This window comes from Nipponia nippon, unplaced genomic scaffold, assembly GCF_047370975.1.
Source record: "Nipponia nippon isolate SJK-2023a ecotype South Korea unplaced genomic scaffold, ASM4737097v1 scaffold_1, whole genome shotgun sequence".
Lineage (NCBI taxonomy): Eukaryota > Metazoa > Chordata > Aves > Pelecaniformes > Threskiornithidae > Nipponia > Nipponia nippon.
The window spans coordinates 117,315,397-117,334,133 of record NW_028262290.1 but is presented as its reverse complement, the minus strand read 5'-3'; the positions used below and the strand labels follow the sequence as shown (position 1 = coordinate 117,334,133).

Below are 18,737 nucleotides of genomic sequence, written 5' to 3'. Positions count from 1 at the left end.
TTTTTAGATGCTTTCCTCAAAACAACCTTTAGAAATACCACACGGGGTTTTCTTCATTCTTAAGATCTCAATTGTACAAATAGCTGGAAGTCTCTTCTGTCCTGCAAGCACTCCTTGATGTATTAAAAAAAACAAAACAAACCACCAAAACATTTCCTGGACATCCATCCTCCACCTCTCAGTGAAATTTAAGAGCTGCTTTAGGACTCATTCTGCACTTCCCTCTCTCCTTTCCCCTGGTATTCAGCATCAGCTCAGGCAGGCTGCGAGGCGATTTTGCACTGAGAAACAAACCCCATTCAGCATCTGTCAGGGGATGACCAGACTAACATGCTCCAGCAGGTCAGCTTTTGCAAACTAGCAGTCCAACCCAGGGAGCTCAAAAGGAATAAAGTGAGGCCCTTATTTATTAGGACTAAGTAGTAGCATTAATTTGCAGTCCATAACATGAGCAACACTAGAGGACTGGCATTCTGTGATCTGGCAAAGGCAAAACCCTCCTTTCATTCCAAGTGGCTCCCATGGTAGTTACAGAAAGAAGAAAGCACCGTGGGCTTCCCTCCTCTTTTTCTCCTACATCTTTGGGAGATTCGTGTATTCTTCCTGGTGCTATATGTTTTACTCCACTGATGCTCAAGTAGGGGCTGGTTTGTTTTTGTTTTTTTTCCCCGGCCCAGGAATGAAAAAGCAGTGAAACATGGTTTGGTACCAACCATCTAACCCAACCTAGCCATGGGCACCAGCACAATTGTATATGTGTTTTTCTATTGTATGTAGTCAATAAGTCTCTTGTTTATCCCAGTCCTCTCACACAGAAGTACTCAAGGCAGAGGGCAGCAGGCGCTGAAAGTTGTCTTTTTTTTCATGGGAAAAAGAAGCCAATATTAACTTCTAGCTAAAGATTTGAAGTAGAAATAGACTGGAATCAAAAGAACAAAGAAAACAATGTTTGCACCCATCCCTTCCCAAAGCTGTGACCAGTCAGCTAAGCAATACTCTGACTAGGCTCCTTTTGAATTTTCATCATAAAAGACAAACATCTTAAGCCTTAACTTTATGAACTGCTGACAGTATTAAGTACATGCAAATTGTGCAAAAAACAGACATACTGCACAGGACATTTCAAACATATAAGGGCATCACCCGTTATTTCTTAGAACTGTATTTTCTGCATTTCAGTGAAAAGAAATATTTTTTTTTAAGAAAATGTAAAAGAAAAACTTTACTCAGTTTAATCTGCCAAAAGTCATTGAGTTTTGTGTGCCCAAAACCAGATATATGTAGAAGAAACAGTAGCTTCATCATATACAAATCTAAAACAACAAATACTGTCAATAAATTAGACTACCCTGTTCTGGACTTACCACCATTAGCACCCACATCAGACACGTTGCTCTGTGTAAAGCAGTATTTTAACTACTGCCTAACACAGAGCAAAATGCCACCAGATACCCATCAGGTCCTATATTCCCTCATATTTCTCTCCCTTTGCCCTCTGTTTCTGGTCTTCAGCAGCCCACTGCTGCAAGACCTGGGGACATGGATACATCTGGCATAGCATTTGCCCTCCAGCTCATCATTATCACCATTTAAACATTCACTATTTTACCAGGGTGGAACTGTAAGTCCGTAGCCAGATACACCAGCTGGGGTGTAAAACCTAGTCCCACGCCATGGCTCCTTTGCCCACAGCTGGCTTTATATTAGCAGGGAGAAACAAACACAGGGCAACTCTAAGGACCTCCATATATCTTTCCAATTTTCAGCAAGCCAGGAGAGAAGAAGCAGCAGCCCACAGCGTGGTAGCTCCAATTTTGCTTTCTCTGCACTACTGCTGGTCATTCAAGCAGTACACATGCAGCAGGAGCCCTCCCAGAAATCCCTTTATGCCAGCGTTAAATAAACATCCTTATAGCCAGCAGCAAACAATAGCAGGAACCTCTAGCAACAACACACTCTCCTTTCTTTCCCCATGCAGCCATCCTATGCCGAGTTTGACATTAGCGGCAATGTTTTGGGTTTGATCTTCAACCAGGGAATGATTTGGTAAGATATATCCTTTTTTTGTTTGGTGCTTTTTGTTTGGTTTTTGTTTTGTTTTTCATTATTTACAAAACCTGCCAGTGGAGTTAGAAATCTTCCAGTCCAGCTAGAATAATCTTTGGGTTTTGGTTTCTCTGATTGTTTGTCTTTCTATGCTTGACTATAAAAGTGGAAATTTAAAAATGCTGGCTTACTCATCCAAGAGTAACAGTGGCATAACTGCAGCAGAGAACAGTCTTGCAAACCCTGCCCCACTCTCACTTTAATAAGGTAATTTTTTTTCCAGTGGTAAAAATGTATTAAGATGGTCCACGCGCTGGGGGAGATCAGGAAGGGTTTTGGGGGCACCACGAGCTTACATGTCAATGCAAGGGTGGGCATGGAGCTAGCTGAGCAGGTCGGGCAGGAGAGGCATGTCCCAAAACTGCCCCAAAGGAGAGCAACCAGGAGCTGTTCTGCCCTGCTGTGATGGCACAAGAAGCAATAGGCAACAGCACAAAGCATCCTCACCTCCTCTGGAAGCAAGGTGTCTTTTGCCATGGACTGATGATTTCTGCCTGTTCCCCTACTACAACATCTCTGCAGACTCAGGGAGGTCTCTCCCTGCTGGTTACACTCGCCTGATATTTTCCAAGCTATCCCCAAGTGATTTTTATCACAAACTGAAAATCTTTCTTTACAAGTACTGAGGGGTCTGAGATCTCGCTGGTCCTCAATGCATGGTTACTGTACCCTAACGTGGATGCAGGCAGCTTCTCCTCTGGAAGCACAGGGGTAGCACAAACCAGCCTGCTCGGACTTTATTTGTGGGTAAGCTTGCCACCACATGAATACTTTTTTTCCTTCTTCTGAAAAGAAAAAACCTCCCAGTCTGACCAGAAAATAGCACCTGTCCTTCTCCTTTTCTTTTCAGGATGGGATCCTTTTACGCACCAGGGCTCGTGGGTATAAACGTGCTGCGCTTATTAACCTCCATGTATTTTCAGTGCTGGGCTGTCATGAGTAGCAATGTCCCTCATGAACGAGTCTTCAAAGCATCCAAGTCTAATAATTTTTACATGGGACTTTTGCTGTTGATCCTGTTCCTCAGCCTCCTGCCTGTGGCTTACACCATCATGTCCCTGCCTCCCTCCTTTGACTGTGGACCGTTCAGGTACTAGCGAAACACCCAAAATGCCAGTTTTCTGCTCTGATACATGGGATTATTTTCATGAAGTTAGAAGGCCTGGACTCCAGCAGAGATGGTGAAATGCCTCGATTCTCTGTCTGGTTAAATCCTTAGCAATGTGAGGCAACGGGCCGTGCCCAGCTGTGAGCAACACACGCCAATGAAAGCACCAGAGGACAGCAGGGGTGGGACAGCAGGGTGTAGCACCCAGCAAATAAGCAATGGGAGCACCCCTAAGGCTCTCAGGAACATTGTGGGAGCAAAACAGGGGTCCAAAGCCTCCTTCTAAGACCTTCCATAGAGCCAAGAATTCCCACAGCACGAGATGTATTTTACATGTTGAATTTTGTTGGAAAATAGCAGGAAATGGATAGGTCTGAGCCTGAAGAGTTGCAGCTTCTTTTAATGCCTTTTTTTTTTATTAGGACAGAATCAGCACTGCACAGAGCATTCAGTGGACCAGATTAACATGTCAATAAAGTCTAATTTGATTGAGTAACGCTATTTCCTGGGCCCGCTGAGTCTGACTCAGCAAGGAGCCAGCTTGGAACAAATTGTTCCTGTAGATGCACTGTTGTAGGTTATCCACTTGCTAATGGAGAATGACAATAGAAAGCTAAGAGACTCGGGGGAGAAGGCAAGAGACCAAATTTCCCTCAGTTCTATAACAAGGACAGGTGTCAATGAGCAATGTCAGAAGATCTGACAAGAAGCTTGTTGCACACATGCTACCATTTAGAGATGACTAATCTGCAATGTGAAAGAGCTATTTCAATTCCCAATCAGCCCTTCAAAAGCCACTCAGCCTGATTCAGACCCTTGGCACTCCCTCTCAACTCGACTGAAAGCTCGGCTCTCCTGGGCTTAAGGCAGTTGGTGAAGTTGGGATACCATTTAGCCAAGTTTGTCTTTATTGACTCTCATCATCAGGACAGAGTCCAACACCTTCCTGAGCAGAATCCTGCAAGGTCCCAGGAGGCAACAAGCCTAAAGACGTGGAATAGCACTCGTTGGGTTGAATTCACAGACCCAGAGATGCTGGGGAGAGAAGAAGGTCAATTACGTAATCCAGCCTTTTACAGATTTGTTCTCCTTTCGTACAGAATACTCTCATCTACTTTATCAATCCTGTTTGAAATTACTCTTTCACTGAGTTTCCTATTAAGCAATAATCACAGCTTGCTATTTTTGTCATTACTTAGCAGCTCTTCAAGTTGGCTCATTATTTCAGAAAGCTGGAATTTGCATATGGAAAGTCATCTCTACCATGAAAAGGTCATATTTAACAAGATATGTATGGTTACTGCAGTCTGTAGGTTTTTATACATTTCACAGGGGTAAATAGTCAGAACTCATAAAGGAGCCGCATGTGGAAATAAACGTATTAACTCCAGAAGCAAGCTGGCCTAGCAAAGACTATTCTTATAATCAATGGGGGTGGGGGAGAATGGATGGACCAATAGGTAATTTAAAATGGAGTCATCTCCAAATCCTTGGTGGCCGACAGCAAGCTCACTGAAAGACAGAGGAAACATGCTACTTAGCATCATTAGATTAGAAGTTATTTTGTCCCTCCAGAAAATACCGACACTCCTTAACTGGCTGTTTGTCTTTCCAGTGGAAAGAAAAGGATGTATGAAGTCATTCAAGAGACGATCGAGCTCGATTTCCCACTTTTTGTTGCCAAGACCTTCAGCTATGTGGCAAATCCAGGACTGATCATACCTGCAATTCTGCTCATGGTGTAAGTTTTCTTTGCAATATTACATGCCTGGCTGGGGGGGAGGAGGTTGGAAAAAAAAAAATGCTGGGATGTTAGTGAGGTCTAAATTCAGCTTCTGCTGAGACAACAGCCTGGATTAGGGCAGACACATGCTCCCTACTCCCCTCACCTTCACCCAACACAATTTCCCAAAATTTAATTTCCTGACCCAATTAAACACAACTTTGTAGATGAAACACATTGCTGACAGAGGCCTCGTGGATATCAAAGCTGTCACAGCTTCCAAACAAAAAATTTTCAGTAGCCAGCAGGAAATAAATGGACAGTCTGAGCCTGGTGCCTTTTGGAGAAGCAATTTCTGTCACAGCTGGTGGTATTTACAGAACTGCCAAGCCAGGGCATTCAAAAATTACACATTCCAAAAAAAATGAGGTGGTGTGTTGTGGTTTTTCGGATTTTTTGTTTGGTTTTTTTTTTTTTTTTTTTTTTCTCTCCTTTTTCCAAGTAATATATCTGGAATTTGTTACAGTGCTGTCTGATCATTTCAGCTTTGAAACCACACTTAATCCCTAGCACCTTTAGCAGCACTAGGACCAGGGCAGTTCTCTTTTTTTTTTTTAAAAAAAAAAAAAAAAGATATTTTTGGCATTGTTCTCAAGGTTTCCATAGCTGTCAAAATGAGCGAGAGCACCATGGCCAGATTTTATAGGCAGCTCTAAACACTCCAGACTAAACAGCGGGAGACAGGGAGAGGGCTGGGGAGTATATTACATATGCTTGCCTGCTCAGACTCTTCCTTGGGCATCCACACACATCGAAGATGAGCCTCTGGGCTGATCCAGTACAGCCACTCTTGGGCACTGTGATCCTTCATTCTGAACAGGTTACACTGCAGGTAATGCCATTAAACTTAATCAAATACAAGTTCCCATGTTAGGAAGTTTCTTATAGAAACAGCCTGAGAAAAATCCCAATTAAACTGAAGATGACCTGTCATCCCCTCCACCTGCCTCAAACTACTTACTCATTTTAACCTAAATAAAGATGATCAGATACTGTAACTCATGCAGACAGATCCTACACTTAGAAGAATCAGATCAGATACACACAGGAGACAAGAAGTCTCATGCTACATCCCTAGTACAGCTAAGCATATTATTATTAGCTCTATTCCTGTGGGCTTCACAGTGGCACTAGCAGACACTACCACAAACACAAGATGAAGATCGCAGAACTAATCCACCCCAAATGGATGACCTTTACAGAAGGGCTGCAGGTCAGGTTTCTGAGGCTTTGATGTAACCCCAAAGAAAAGGTGGTGGGAGAGTGGTAGACCTTTGAAAATAATGTTTTGTTCAGTGACAGTCTCCTGCCCTTTCCTCCACTGACAGCAGGGACAGGGAACAGCACAAATTGAGTTTATCTGCTGAAGAGGCACCTTTTATCACCCCTTCCCAGTTTGGGCTATTCCCACACCACAGCCTTCCCATCGGTCTGTCTCTCCTCGAGGCACCATTTTGTCTCTGCCCCGATCCCCTCTGCAAACTGAGAGATACCCTATGTCCACATTACCTAAAACTTCCTCGTTTCCCACCCAGATACACTGCCTGTGTGCCCTTTGAGGATATTAGATATTTTTGATTTCCATTTGTTTAGCTACCAAGGGAGTCACAACCCTAAAAAAGTGGGTGCCCCCATGATGCCTGGACAAGTCAGACCTATAGCCCCTTGGCAGTAGCTCTTGCATGCCCCGAGAGCGTCAGGCGTCTTGCTGAAGCACTGCTCGCTATGTGCGCGCAAACTTTTCCTGGGATAGTCCCAGGCAAAATTATAGCTACCCCACAAGGACGTTTCCTAAGGCTTGGGTCCTTTTCTCATCTCAGAAACTTTACAATTATGGGACTTAAACTTAGCACACCATCTTTGTACACCTACAAAAATGACCTAAATATACAGGGAGACAGAATCTAATTAGCCCAATTAAAATTTTGCCAGAAGAGCAAGATAACACTCCTTTTGCTTACAGTCCTGTAACCAATGGCTACCAGTGGCCAGAAACTTAGGTTTATGTCTCTCACCATTTTCTCCAGAAAAGATAACTATAAATCATACACAAGTCTCCAGTTTCCTGCCTTCTCCCTGGAAGTCTTCAGCTTCTGCTGCTACTTCTGCCGTGGTGCAGACAGGTAGACAGGGTCAAGCTGGAGCTAGTCCTTACGCTGATTCCCATCCAGCTTGCCAAGAGATTAAAACCAGGGAAATGCAACTGCTGGAGCTTCATTTGGTCCTGATGAGCAGAGAGCCAGCAGCTCTCAAAGTAGCATGCAAGGCAACCTACAACACAGCCTAAATAACAAATAACCTCTACAAAGAGCCACAGGTGGATCGTAAATGGACAGTCTGTTGATTTTGATGGCAGACACTCAAAAAGTGTGTTTTCCATTTCAGTGGACTGCATTAAGTAATTTTCTCAAGTCATGATAATCCCCTCTCTTTTTCCAGGTGCAATCCAAAATGCATCTTCTATTTATTTCTGTTTGTGGCTTTTAGTCCCAGACAACAATGGGGTCCAGCAGGTGACATGGGTGCCAAACTTACTGTCATGTTTCTAGCTGCCTGAGGACAAGCGAAAAAGGAAACAGAGCAAGAAGCAGAGATAGTTTGCATGTAGGCATATAACCTAATCCTGTTTGTGTCAGGAGCAGGATTTCAAGCCATGGCTTGCAGAGCTTCCTGGCAGAAGCTAGAAGCACCTTACTGCATCAAGGGGAAGGAAAAAAAGATTCAAAATTACTGTGCAGTCTAGAGGAGGACAGTGACCCACATTGTCTGCCTGTCAGGGAGCAGTAAATCAGAGAGGAGGGGTGCCAGGGCCATGCAGAATCCATGTTAAGCAACTCAAGCATGAGGGTGCATCCCCAGGCTCATTTTAGAGGCAGGTAGATAAACCACCCCATTAAAAGTGGATAAGTGCCATTTACTTGAGTTCCTAGCAAAGTTTACAGCTCTTCATGCTGCTGCTCACAGTCAGACCAGGACATGGCTTTGCTCTGCCTTTTCTGGGAACTGGCACTAGCAGTGTGAATCAGGAATTCAACAGCAAATCCAGCACACCTTTAGGACCTGCCCAGGACACTGGCATGCACCTTGGAGGATCACCCAGGCTGCTTCAGCACTGCTGCATCTTGGCCCAAACAAGCCAGTCCAAATCTGCCTGACTACCTGCGGGTTTGGACTGCAGCAAATGCATCACCCCAAATCCCCTTTCTGTGGCACTGTCCCTTTCCCCTCTCAATCCCAAGACCCCTTAAGGACAGCTTAATCTTGGACAAACCCAACCTCCCTTGAACAATAAACCTGCAATAAACCAAGGACAGAGAAAACAGGCTTAGCCTGCAGAGAGCAGACTCATATCTCACAGAGTTTGGGAGAGGGACCCAGTGAGTTCACTCCCTTCCCATCAATGCCCCGTTAAACACAGGAGTCAGCAGGGGAGGAAGCTGTGGTGGTTGGAGATGATGCTGGCTGCTAATGCAGGGGGTGAGAAAGGACTGAAAAAGGAATGGGAATAGATTTGCTCAGTTACTCAATGAACTCGAGAAGGCAGCTCAGAAACGGAGCGCGTGGCATCCCAGATGGCTTTGAATAGGCAGATCCAGTTATCTTTATGAGGCAGGGGTACCCCAGGCACTTACATCCTGGCTGGTTACAACAAAAATGGCAGAGCAGCACCAAAGCCCTGGATTACAAAGAAATGTATTTCCTAGGCAATGAGTTTGACAACGTAGAAGAAATAAAACTATTGCATCCTTCGAGAAGACCAAAAATAACAATTTTCAAACTCACCAAGTCTGAATTTTGGGTTAATACCAGGCAAAAGGAAGCAAATGTGTTTCCTCCAGACAGACCCCTGCAAAAAGCCTCAAGAAAGGCCATCCAAAGTACCCCCTCCTGATCTCCCACCTGGAAACCAATATGCTGGTACATGGCGCCTTGCTGGGCTTAGAGTTAGGCACTCTGCTGGCACAGTCCTCAAGCCTGGTTTCAGGATGCTGAACCTGGGCTGGAGCCACACAAGCAACTGTCAGGACTCCTGGTTTGGTGGGGTTTTTTTTACAGTCTCTTTTTTTTCTTTTACAAGAGAATTTTCTACTTTATTTAAAAAAAAAAAAAAAATCTATAGTGATGAACTGAATGGTTGGTGCCTTCCCTGGGTATGGCTCGGAGTTACCGAGCAGATGATGTTTATAATTTAGAAGAATAAAAGCACTCTACAAAAGCAGGAGGAGACATTTTTGACAATCAAAATATTACTGGCTGGCAAGTGGCAGCAGTAGCGAGACAGCCCCAGACACTTGGGCATGTTTTAAAACACGCGCGTCGCCGTGAGCCAAAGGCTGGCTGCCAGCACACCCTCTCCCATCCCGCTCGCCTTTCAGTTCCCTCCAGCTTGGCTTGTTTTTCCCCTGGCTTTGGCATGTCCTTTTTGCAGAAAAAGGGATCAAAACAAAAACCAGTGGCTGTGCTTCAACCTGGCTCCTGCTCGCCCTTGGTTCCCATCTCTGCTCGCTCCCAACAGCCCCTTGTCAGGCTGCAGGAGGCAGCCAGTCTTAGTCGAGGGGGGAAGGCAGACTGTGCCTTGAAGACTGTTGCCTGCCACTATTTTCCTTGGTTCCTCATTTTTTTTTCTTAGTTCTCTGTGCGACATAGTGTCTGTTTTGATTTTCCTTTGAGCCATGGCAGAAAGCCATGTGTTTTACCAGTTGAGTTGGCTTTCACCCAGGTAATGAGTTGAAGGGACTCACCACCAAGGAAAGACCCAAGGGCCAAGGCTAGCACAAAGGAAGCAGAGGGGGCCCGTGGCCAGCCAAGGCAGAGGCAGGAGGGCAGGATGGTCATTTTTTCTTCTATTTGAGCAGAAGTGAGCTACTGGACTGGCTCAGCCCATCTTACCTGACCATGCCACGAGGCAGCCTGAATTTTTCCTAAGCCTTGAGCCTCTAAAGGCAGTTTGGAGACAGCTAGTGGGAAAACTAGGTGTTAGAAGGTAGGCAAAAATTAAATGCTTCCTCCCTGTGAAACTTTCTCTTTCTGCTGATCCTATCACTACAGCAACACATTTGTTTTTGTAGCCTCGCCATCTATTACCTGAATGCTGTGGCTGAAGCATATCAGCGCGCCAATGCAGAGCTGAAGAAGAAAATGCAAATGGTAAGTATTGATCTGGCAAAACCATCTTTGAAATACCATGCACTTCAAGTTTGATGTGCAACATATGCTTTTAAATTGCTCTTCACTTCTGAACATATTAGTGATACAAGGGGAAGACGCATTTTATGCTTGTTCAGTCCCCTCTGATGGCATTTAATGGCTGACTACAAAGAGTGGTCACATCCCATAATAGGCTGCTATTTCATACAGCAAAACTACAGTGAGTTTTCCCATAAATTGTGCTTTCCACCTACAAAAATAAGTTACCTCAAAGTTCAAGTAATGTTTTGGAGCCTGAGATTTCCCAGGGACAGTGATAAGGCTATCAAAACCACAGCCAGGTTTTGTACAAGCTGAAGAGCAAAGAGCCATAAATAACAACATGGCAATCACATTTTTTTACCAGTAATTTTCAAAGCACTTTACAAAGGAGGTTGGTGTCTGTCTCTGCCATGCAGATGGGAAAAGCAAGATACAGACAGATGCAATGACTCAAATTAGCCGGGTAGGATTTGGACCTTATGGTGTCCAGAACTGGGAGAGGTTGCAACACGCAGAGGACCATTACTCAGGGACCCCTAAATTAATATTAATTAGGTCTGGCAGCAGAATACCTGCAAAAGCGCAGCTCTGCTGAGATAACGAGTCTCAATGAGAAACAGCAAAGGTGTCCTGATACCAGGGCCTGTGCTGGTCTGGCAGCACCAGTTTCCCCCCGAGCTTTCCTGGTGAGTCTCTAACCCTGTGCTGTTTTGTATTACATAGATGTGTCCAAAGTATCAATCCTTGCATCAGGAGTGGATACGATGCCATCAAAGGGCTGGTATCGGCCATTTTACTGGTACAGGGCAGGATCCAAGCCAAGGAAGCAACGCCACATCAAGCAGCCATTGCATAAAGCAGGGATCAGTGCAACATTAAAAGTGGGCATGCGAGCACTGAGAAATGAGACTCCATAAATGACATCCGAATGCTCAGATTCAGAACTGATCACTCATGTACGTGGCTTAAAATAAGGGTCTTGGTGCGTAGGGCATCCTCAAGTATTGCAAGAATTGAACATATGCTACAGCACACTGGGACTTAGAGGCACATAGTCTATTTCATGCTGCACGAACTGGTTGTGATCAGGGTTTAAGGGAGCACAAACCCCCTTGGAGGGGTCACAAAGCAGGGCCCAGTGCTACCCAAAGGAACAGAAATATCTCCAGACAAGCACCTGTCTTTGCACAGACTTTACGTATCTTTGTCCCACAGGCACCTGTAGGTTTTTTGAGGCACTGAAGCCTGGCAAAAGGAGGGGCAGAGGAAAGGGAGGGCATCAGCACAGCCCCACTGCTTAGAGAGCGACGGATGGGAGCTGCCTAGTCATGGTAGGGCTGTGGTCAGCAGCTGAAACCCACCAGAGATTCCTGCATGATGACCTGCTGACCTCAGAGAGATCTGCCATGGCTGCCCCCAAAGTCTGCCAGGTTTGCTGAATGGATGGAGGCTGCTCTGTGGGTTGGGACCTCTCAGCTGTAGCAAGGCCACAAGCCGCCTTGCATTCTGTGGCTCCAGCACACAACTCCCTCCATTAGCAGATCACCCTTTTGGGAGGAGGGATGGAGCTGGAGTGGAGTCCATCCAAGCTTTCTCACTACGTAAGAGAGGACAGCCTCTCCCTTCCCTGTCCAGCATGCTTGCGCTGAGCAGAAACAGCCCCCAGGTACTTTCCTCCCTCTGCCGCCCAGAAGGAAATCTTTCGAAGACCTAAACTTACGCAAGTAAATCAAAGACAGCCCTATAGCCCATCCCCATTCTGCTATGCCATCCTCCTCTTCCTCTGGCATCTGTCACTGACACCCTCCCTCCCAAGAGGTCCACATTTAAAACAAACCAAACCCCAGGGAGGGCAGATTGGCAGTTGCAGAAACACACAGACAGCCTAGTATACCTAAACCACATTATCAGCAAGTGCTTTGCCCTAACAAGAGCAGAGCCATCACTTCCCAGGCTTTTGGCCCTGCCTGGGATGTACTTTCTTTCCCTAAAACCCTTAATCACCAGACCAAGATTCAGCACCTTGAACTTGGCAAAGAGATTACATTCATACCAACAAACGCTCAGCCAGGCCAACCATGACACCAGGCCACCATTTCACAGATTACATCTGCAGTTTCAAACTAAATCCGATGTTTTTTGTTGATGCAGCAACGCGAAGAGGAAAAAAACAAGAGAAACAACAAAGCCAGCACTAACCCCATGCTGCAAGATCTGGAGGATTTATTCACACCAAGTACGAGGAGTGAAAGTCACCCCAAACAAGCAGAAGGTAAAAACTAAACAACCTCCCCTCAACCCTCGTGAAAAGGCTCCTTTTGCCACCAAATGATGACTAGGAAAGATTGAGAAACTGGAGCGATACAGATTTGCAAGGGATTGGATGAGTATAACTAGCACAGATTTTGTCCACATGCCAATGGACACCCAAGAAGGGCAAGTTTTTAGACTGGATTATGTCTCGCACAGGCTTATCACAGTGTGGGAATTGTAATCCAAAGTTATGATTCATATCCCAGCTATTCACCATGCCAGTCATGAAACCAGCAATTTATTCTGGGAACAATGCTGAAACTCCAGTGTTGTTTCTGGGCTGATGAGTTGAGCCAGGCACAGACTTCTCCGAATTGAGGTTTTCATTGGAAAATCCATTATGAATGAGACAGAAGCTTTTTACAGGACTGCATTGGTCTTAGGGCAAATAAACGCATGCTGTGACCTCTGCTGAGGGGGGTTCGTGGCTGGGCAGAAAGATGCAGGAGGAGGCATTGGCACCAGGGTCCCGGCACTCTCAAGGAAGACAGATCCTCCAGGCTCAGTCCGAACCAGCCATTTCCTGACCACCAGAGTCTCCTGCTCTCATTTGTGAGCAACAGTGCAACACATCTGAAAGATTTTGATTTTTGTCTTGATACAGATGAGAAAAGCAGACTAGTGCCACCATAACCCTCTCCCAATTAGATGGGCTGTTTCTTGGACAGGCCAAGATAAGCTGCAAAGTTCAGACCGACCCGATACAGATTCCCCCCAGAGCAGACCCAGGGTGGTCATTTAAATGGAAATAGTGCTGGCAGCATTGGGGGTGTATTGAAAATAAAGACTAAAATCAGCAATTACCCAGGACCACCACATGGCTAGAGGTGTACCAGCATGGCTGGTAGGACTATCATGTCTTATAAACACATCACTAAGAATCTGCAAAGAGGGCTCGGGCAGCAGACACACATACTGGCTGTTGGCCAGGGGCTAACAGTCTTATTCATGGTTTCTTCACTCAGATGCTCAAACACAAATCCCCAGACACTTGGGTTATTGCACGCAGAAGAAACAGCAGCCACTGGGGAGAGGAAGAAAGGCAGTGTTTGCTCTCAAGAAAATAACATTCATAATCTTTGCTCTAGACAAGAAAACAGAGCCTAATAGAACCAGCCCTGTCAGGAAACAGAGAAAAGCAGCAGCCCCAGATGGCAGCCCCATGACTGGTGGGAGAAGAGCAGCATTCACCCCGCCGCCGCATGCGTTCGTGACACAGCCACCGACACTGGGAGTCTGGGCACCTTACCCTGGCCAGCCCAGACCAAGGGGGCTCCCACCAGCACCAATCGCTGGAAGGGGGAGAGGGCAGCCACGCTACTTGCATGCTGCTCAATAAGCTCAGCAACTTTTCTCCTGTTTGACATTAAAATAGAGGTGCTGCATGAACTATCGTAGTTTTAGTAGGAAATTATTACTGTATGTTGGTCATCCACTCATGATGATCTGTATCTGTCCAACACTATCTAAAACAGCTTTGTTTAGAAGCTTAGTGGTACTTTGGAGTTGTAACCTGCAATGGCTGCACTGGTTTTGATCATGAAGGTAACAGGAGGCGGTCATGATGAAAATCAGCCATGGCATTGCTAAACTACTACATAGAAGACACAGCCCTGAGGCCACTAACAGCAGCATGGTGAGCTCGCTGTGGTGTGAGTGCTTGTCAGTCCCTCCAAAGGCTTCTTCGGTTAATAAAAGTAGCATGAGTTTACCTGTCATTTCAACAAAGGGTTTTTGGTGGTTTTTTTTTTTGCTGTCCCTCTACCTGAGGAATGAAGTATTCTTTTAAAAAAGTGAGTGTCCCTGTCCAGCTGCATGGCAGCCACTGCTAGGAGTGGAGAACTCCTACTAGACCAGTGCAGGAGGCGGTTTTGTCAGCTGCATTTCATCCTTCATGATAGCTTTCCTCCAGTCTTACCTCCTCCAAACTCTCATCATCTTGTTTCAACCCCACTGTGTATCTCACCACTGCTTTCTCTGGGTTCCCACTCTGCTCCTCTTTTCACAGTCTGTTGACAGTAGCTTGCACCATTATTTCAATCCCTAGATACGACTCCTAACGTAATGACACCAGCCAGCACAACTGAGAGACTAAAAGTGCTTTGGCCTACTTTCAGATTATAACCAGTTAGAAATTTCTGGTGCAATTTAAGGATCATATCTTCCAGATCTACAGGACTTCCCAGGACTCCGTGGCAGGACTTCTCCGGGCTGACCTGCTCTTTTACACCTAGTTTCTTCCTGTTGTTGACACAAACACATCCCAGCCAGCTTAGATCTGGCGTTCACATATGTGTTGTTCTTCATAGAAACATTTGTTAAAAATAAACTCATGTTCTTCAGTAAAAACAAATCCATAAATATAGCTAGTAACAATTCCACTACAGCTGGGATATTTGAGATTAAAGGTTCTCACCTTGAATTTTTCCACTAAATGCCACAAATCTTGTCATACAGTATGTTCAGGACAGGAAACTCGGTAACTTTTTTCTCCTCTGTGGCTTGACAGGGCACAGAGCGTTTGACCTTCAGTCTGGGAATGTCCACCTTTGAGGAGCTGGGCAAAGGGGTCCACTTAAGTCAGTTGTGAGGCAGATTGGGAAAAGGATTCCATTTTTCAGGTCCAAACCAACAAAAGTATTTAGGCATCCGATTCCTCATAGGAATTAAGAGCTTAAACACTGTGCTGTGCTTATTTGTAGATAGAGACCTAGCTCATTTTTTGATGTCTGTGCTTTATAAAAGAGACCAGAGCCCTAGAGAAGTATTTCCAGGAGATACAAGCGAGAGTCAAGTAAAAGGAGAATTCGTAATTTCTTCAAAAATTAAATAATTGCATTTTGCTTTCAAATACAGAAAAGTCAATGGGTTATTTGTAAAAATAGGTGTCCCCAGTGTGCGGCTCAAAGTCAGTTTGGCTGTTCCCAGGCACGCTGTGATGGTCAGAGACGCTCATTCTCCTGGGGAGCTTCCACATGGGAAGCTGCTCATCAGATTTATTTCCTGGTCTTGGAAGGAGAGACCCAGCTCACAGATAAGGTCTTGTCTTGCCTCTTGGCTGCAAGAGTTGCTGGTGCAACACAGCTGCGGTTGCCTCTCCTGCCACCTCTGTCCGCAGAGATACCCAGTTATTCAAATGGAGAAAAGTCAGCCAAAAGGTGGCTTTATTCAGGAGACAGAAGTTGTTGCCCCCCATCCTTCTTCACAGGCGTCCATAGAAAATATTGGTCAGAAAGTACTGCAGGAAGGTGCTGCCAGCCTGCTAATCCAGAAGGACGTTGCAGAAATGACACGGTGCACTGATTTCAGCCCAACCAGTCTGCCCCGCAGACTCTGGTATCTTAGGGAATGGTTGCATAATGAGGAATAGGATTTCCCTCCTCTTAGCTCCTCATCTCACATTAAAACACGATTTGGAAAGGGGAGACGTGGCTTCAGATCTCACTCACCTCTGCTAGAAAACAGAAAGGGTCTGGAAATGTGTGCATGCATACACATTATGGAAGAAAATTAGAGAATATTTATTTGCACAAGGAATATAAGGGCAATAAGAAACAACATGAAGAAGCCATAGAGAACTCCAGACAGGTTTTGAAAACCTGAGAGGCAGAGGCAGACTTAGATTCAGATTCTGGGATTTGAATGCTCTCTGAATGAGGCCCCCAAGACCTGCAATAATACTAAGCATTACAAACCACTTTGTCATCTCTGGAGCACACAACTGCCCATTAGCTAATTAATCTTTCAAGGTTTGCTCATCTCTAATTATAATACATTAGGTTCACCCATTGATCAATGTCTTTTGCAAGCTCAGGGGCTTCAGGATATGAGGGCAACGGTATCAGCTAGACAACAATTTCTGCAGACCAGTGGCATCTCTCTTCCCTGACTCCAATTCACAGTGGAGTCCTCTGTTAGAGCACAACAGTTGTGAAGGGTGTAAAAATACCAGCCTTCGGTCCTCGTGGTGACCTTATATTGAAATGATTATTTGGCTCTCTGAGTGCTGAGCCTATTTACCAGTTACTCACATGCAACTGGAGGTTAAACTCCACAAACTCATTGGAGTATTCAGTAGTGTTTGGTTTCATCCCTATTTTTCTATTGTTAGGAACAGCAATAAGTATTTGTCTGAGAATTCAGCATTGATTGCCCCCTCCCCCCCCACCTCCCCTGACATTTGTTGAAAGACTATATCCATCCCAAGCTTCCTCTGGGGCTTAGGCTAACTTCAAGAGGAAAGGAAAAAAGCTCAGTGGTGCATAGTGGGAGCCTCCTAGTGACATCTCACACAGCACACAGTTTGCATTTATACATGACTAGAAAAGCCCTCTGCATTGCAAATTTTTCCACATCTTCTATTGCCACTAGCTCGAACGCTGCATCCAAAAGGTTTTGGTAAAAACCAAGGAAATAGCTAAGCTTAAATCTCTTCTTATTCTTCTCACTGAAGGCTTGTTTTTAAACAGGTAACTCTCATGGGCATCAGTTTTTAGTTTGTGTGGCCAGACAGAGCATGGAAAGACTGAGCACCTGCTCAGCGTTACTGATGAACAGGAATCTCAACAAAACAGAAAATAAAATTCAAAAGGGCAATTTTGCAAAACACATGTGGCTAAACACGAGCTGTGAAAGGGATGCCAACGTGCACATTTCTCTTAGGGTCAAAAATGCCATTCAGCCATTTCTTTCATACTGTGCTTGGCCGTGGTATGAGACAAACTGCTTTCTGTACTCACAATGAACAGAAAATAGTGGACTCCACTAAACAGGTTTGCTCATAAAGCCAGAAAAGTGGTCCAAATCTCTCATACACACGCAAAGAATACACTGATTTTGCATTCAGTACCATAATATTAGGGCCCTGGCTTCTCCAAAGCAGAAAAATCAGCTTTTCACTCCAGAAGGAGAATAAGTTCCGTCCAAAAGAGAACTTTGAAACATCTGAGCTTGCATTTGCAGGTAGCTTATATGAAGCTTTCCAAGGAGAGAAAGGGGAAACAAGCATTGTATGCCACCACCATCGACAGCATTTTTTTCTGATGGCCTCACTAACTCCAAAATCATCTTGTTGAGTCCTCTTTCATCCTCTGCTCCTACAGCTGACCCTGCACTAAGATAAAGCCATCTATCACACTTCTTGAACCTTCACAGGCATAGGATTGTCACCTTGCCTGAAACTCTGAGCGACAGAGGTCTCGTGTGTAATCCACCTCCTTTCTTCTTTGGGATCTTCACTGTCTTTCATTGCACAGCACTGCTCATGGCAGGGGGGGAAGGGTTTCTTCATACCAGCTAACAAAACAGAGTTTCAGGGAGGGATTTTTAGTTTCTTTCAAGGTGCTGAGGAGGGGTGTCATCTGCACATCTAAGCTAAAGAAACCTCTCAACTACAAAGAGGCTCCACACACCACAAGAGCCATCATAGGGGACAGGGTCCACAAGCTGCACTGGCTCCAGCACCTGCTGAAACCTACCCTGAGAAACCTCCACCAATGAATCCAGGCGAGGAAGACAACCAATGGCCATTTCCCCATGTCCAGAGAAAATGCCTGGTGATGAAGACCAGTATTTTTTGCAGCTTATCCCACCCGACGAGGCACGCTGCTCAGCATGCCTATCCAGGCAGGGGCTCTGCCAGTACCAGGAGCACCACAGGGGCTTCCACACTGGTGAAGATGCACTAAGACTCGATCTAATGTCCTGCAGGCCCCTGACTTGACCCCAGCAGGCCATGGATGCAGCAGGTCGCCCACCTCTGCACCCCAGCATGCTCGGACCCCTCTCTGTGATTGTATATCAGGTGCTTTTGCTGCCACCGAAACAGGTCAGACGGGGACCTTTGAAGCCTGACCCCACTGCATCTCTAAACCACGTCTGTTCAAAGCAGCGGTGTCCTGACAAAAAAAATTAAGTGCTCACCGAAAGGCTTTAAAGACTGATCCCCCCATTTTGATTCATGCTGCATGCAATGTTATCAGCTCTCCAGCCTGACAGCCGTGGGGATTTTTTTCTCTCCATCATGCTTTTCTTGCTGCTTGCCTAAGCCCTGAGGCAGCAGCTTGTCCTTTGGCAGGTGGCAGCCCGGTTTCATCTGCAGCCAAGGCTTTATCACTCACAAATGCTCAGACACAGTTTTTCCCTTGGGAAAAAGGCAACTCTGGAAACTGAAGATTTCTAGGTCCCGGCCCATTTCTCACACAACATAGTCATTATTGCTGAATCAGAATTCAGCAT

General features: G+C 45.4%; 1 protein-coding gene across 1 annotated transcript in view; it reads left to right on the top strand.

The window, feature by feature from the left end:
• Positions 1-13,839, top strand: part of TMC2 (transmembrane channel like 2) — a 34,368-nt gene extending 20,529 nt beyond the window's left edge. Inside the window, exons 15-20 of the mRNA XM_087750009.1 lie at positions 1,979-2,046; positions 2,957-3,196; positions 4,830-4,955; positions 10,067-10,145; positions 12,339-12,459; positions 13,589-13,839. Of these exons, the coding sequence (XP_087606135.1) occupies positions 1,979-2,046; positions 2,957-3,196; positions 4,830-4,955; positions 10,067-10,145; positions 12,339-12,459; positions 13,589-13,839 (885 nt within the window). The remainder of the gene's footprint in view (positions 1-1,978; positions 2,047-2,956; positions 3,197-4,829; positions 4,956-10,066; positions 10,146-12,338; positions 12,460-13,588) is intronic.
• The last annotated feature ends 4,898 nt before the right edge of the window (positions 13,840-18,737 follow it).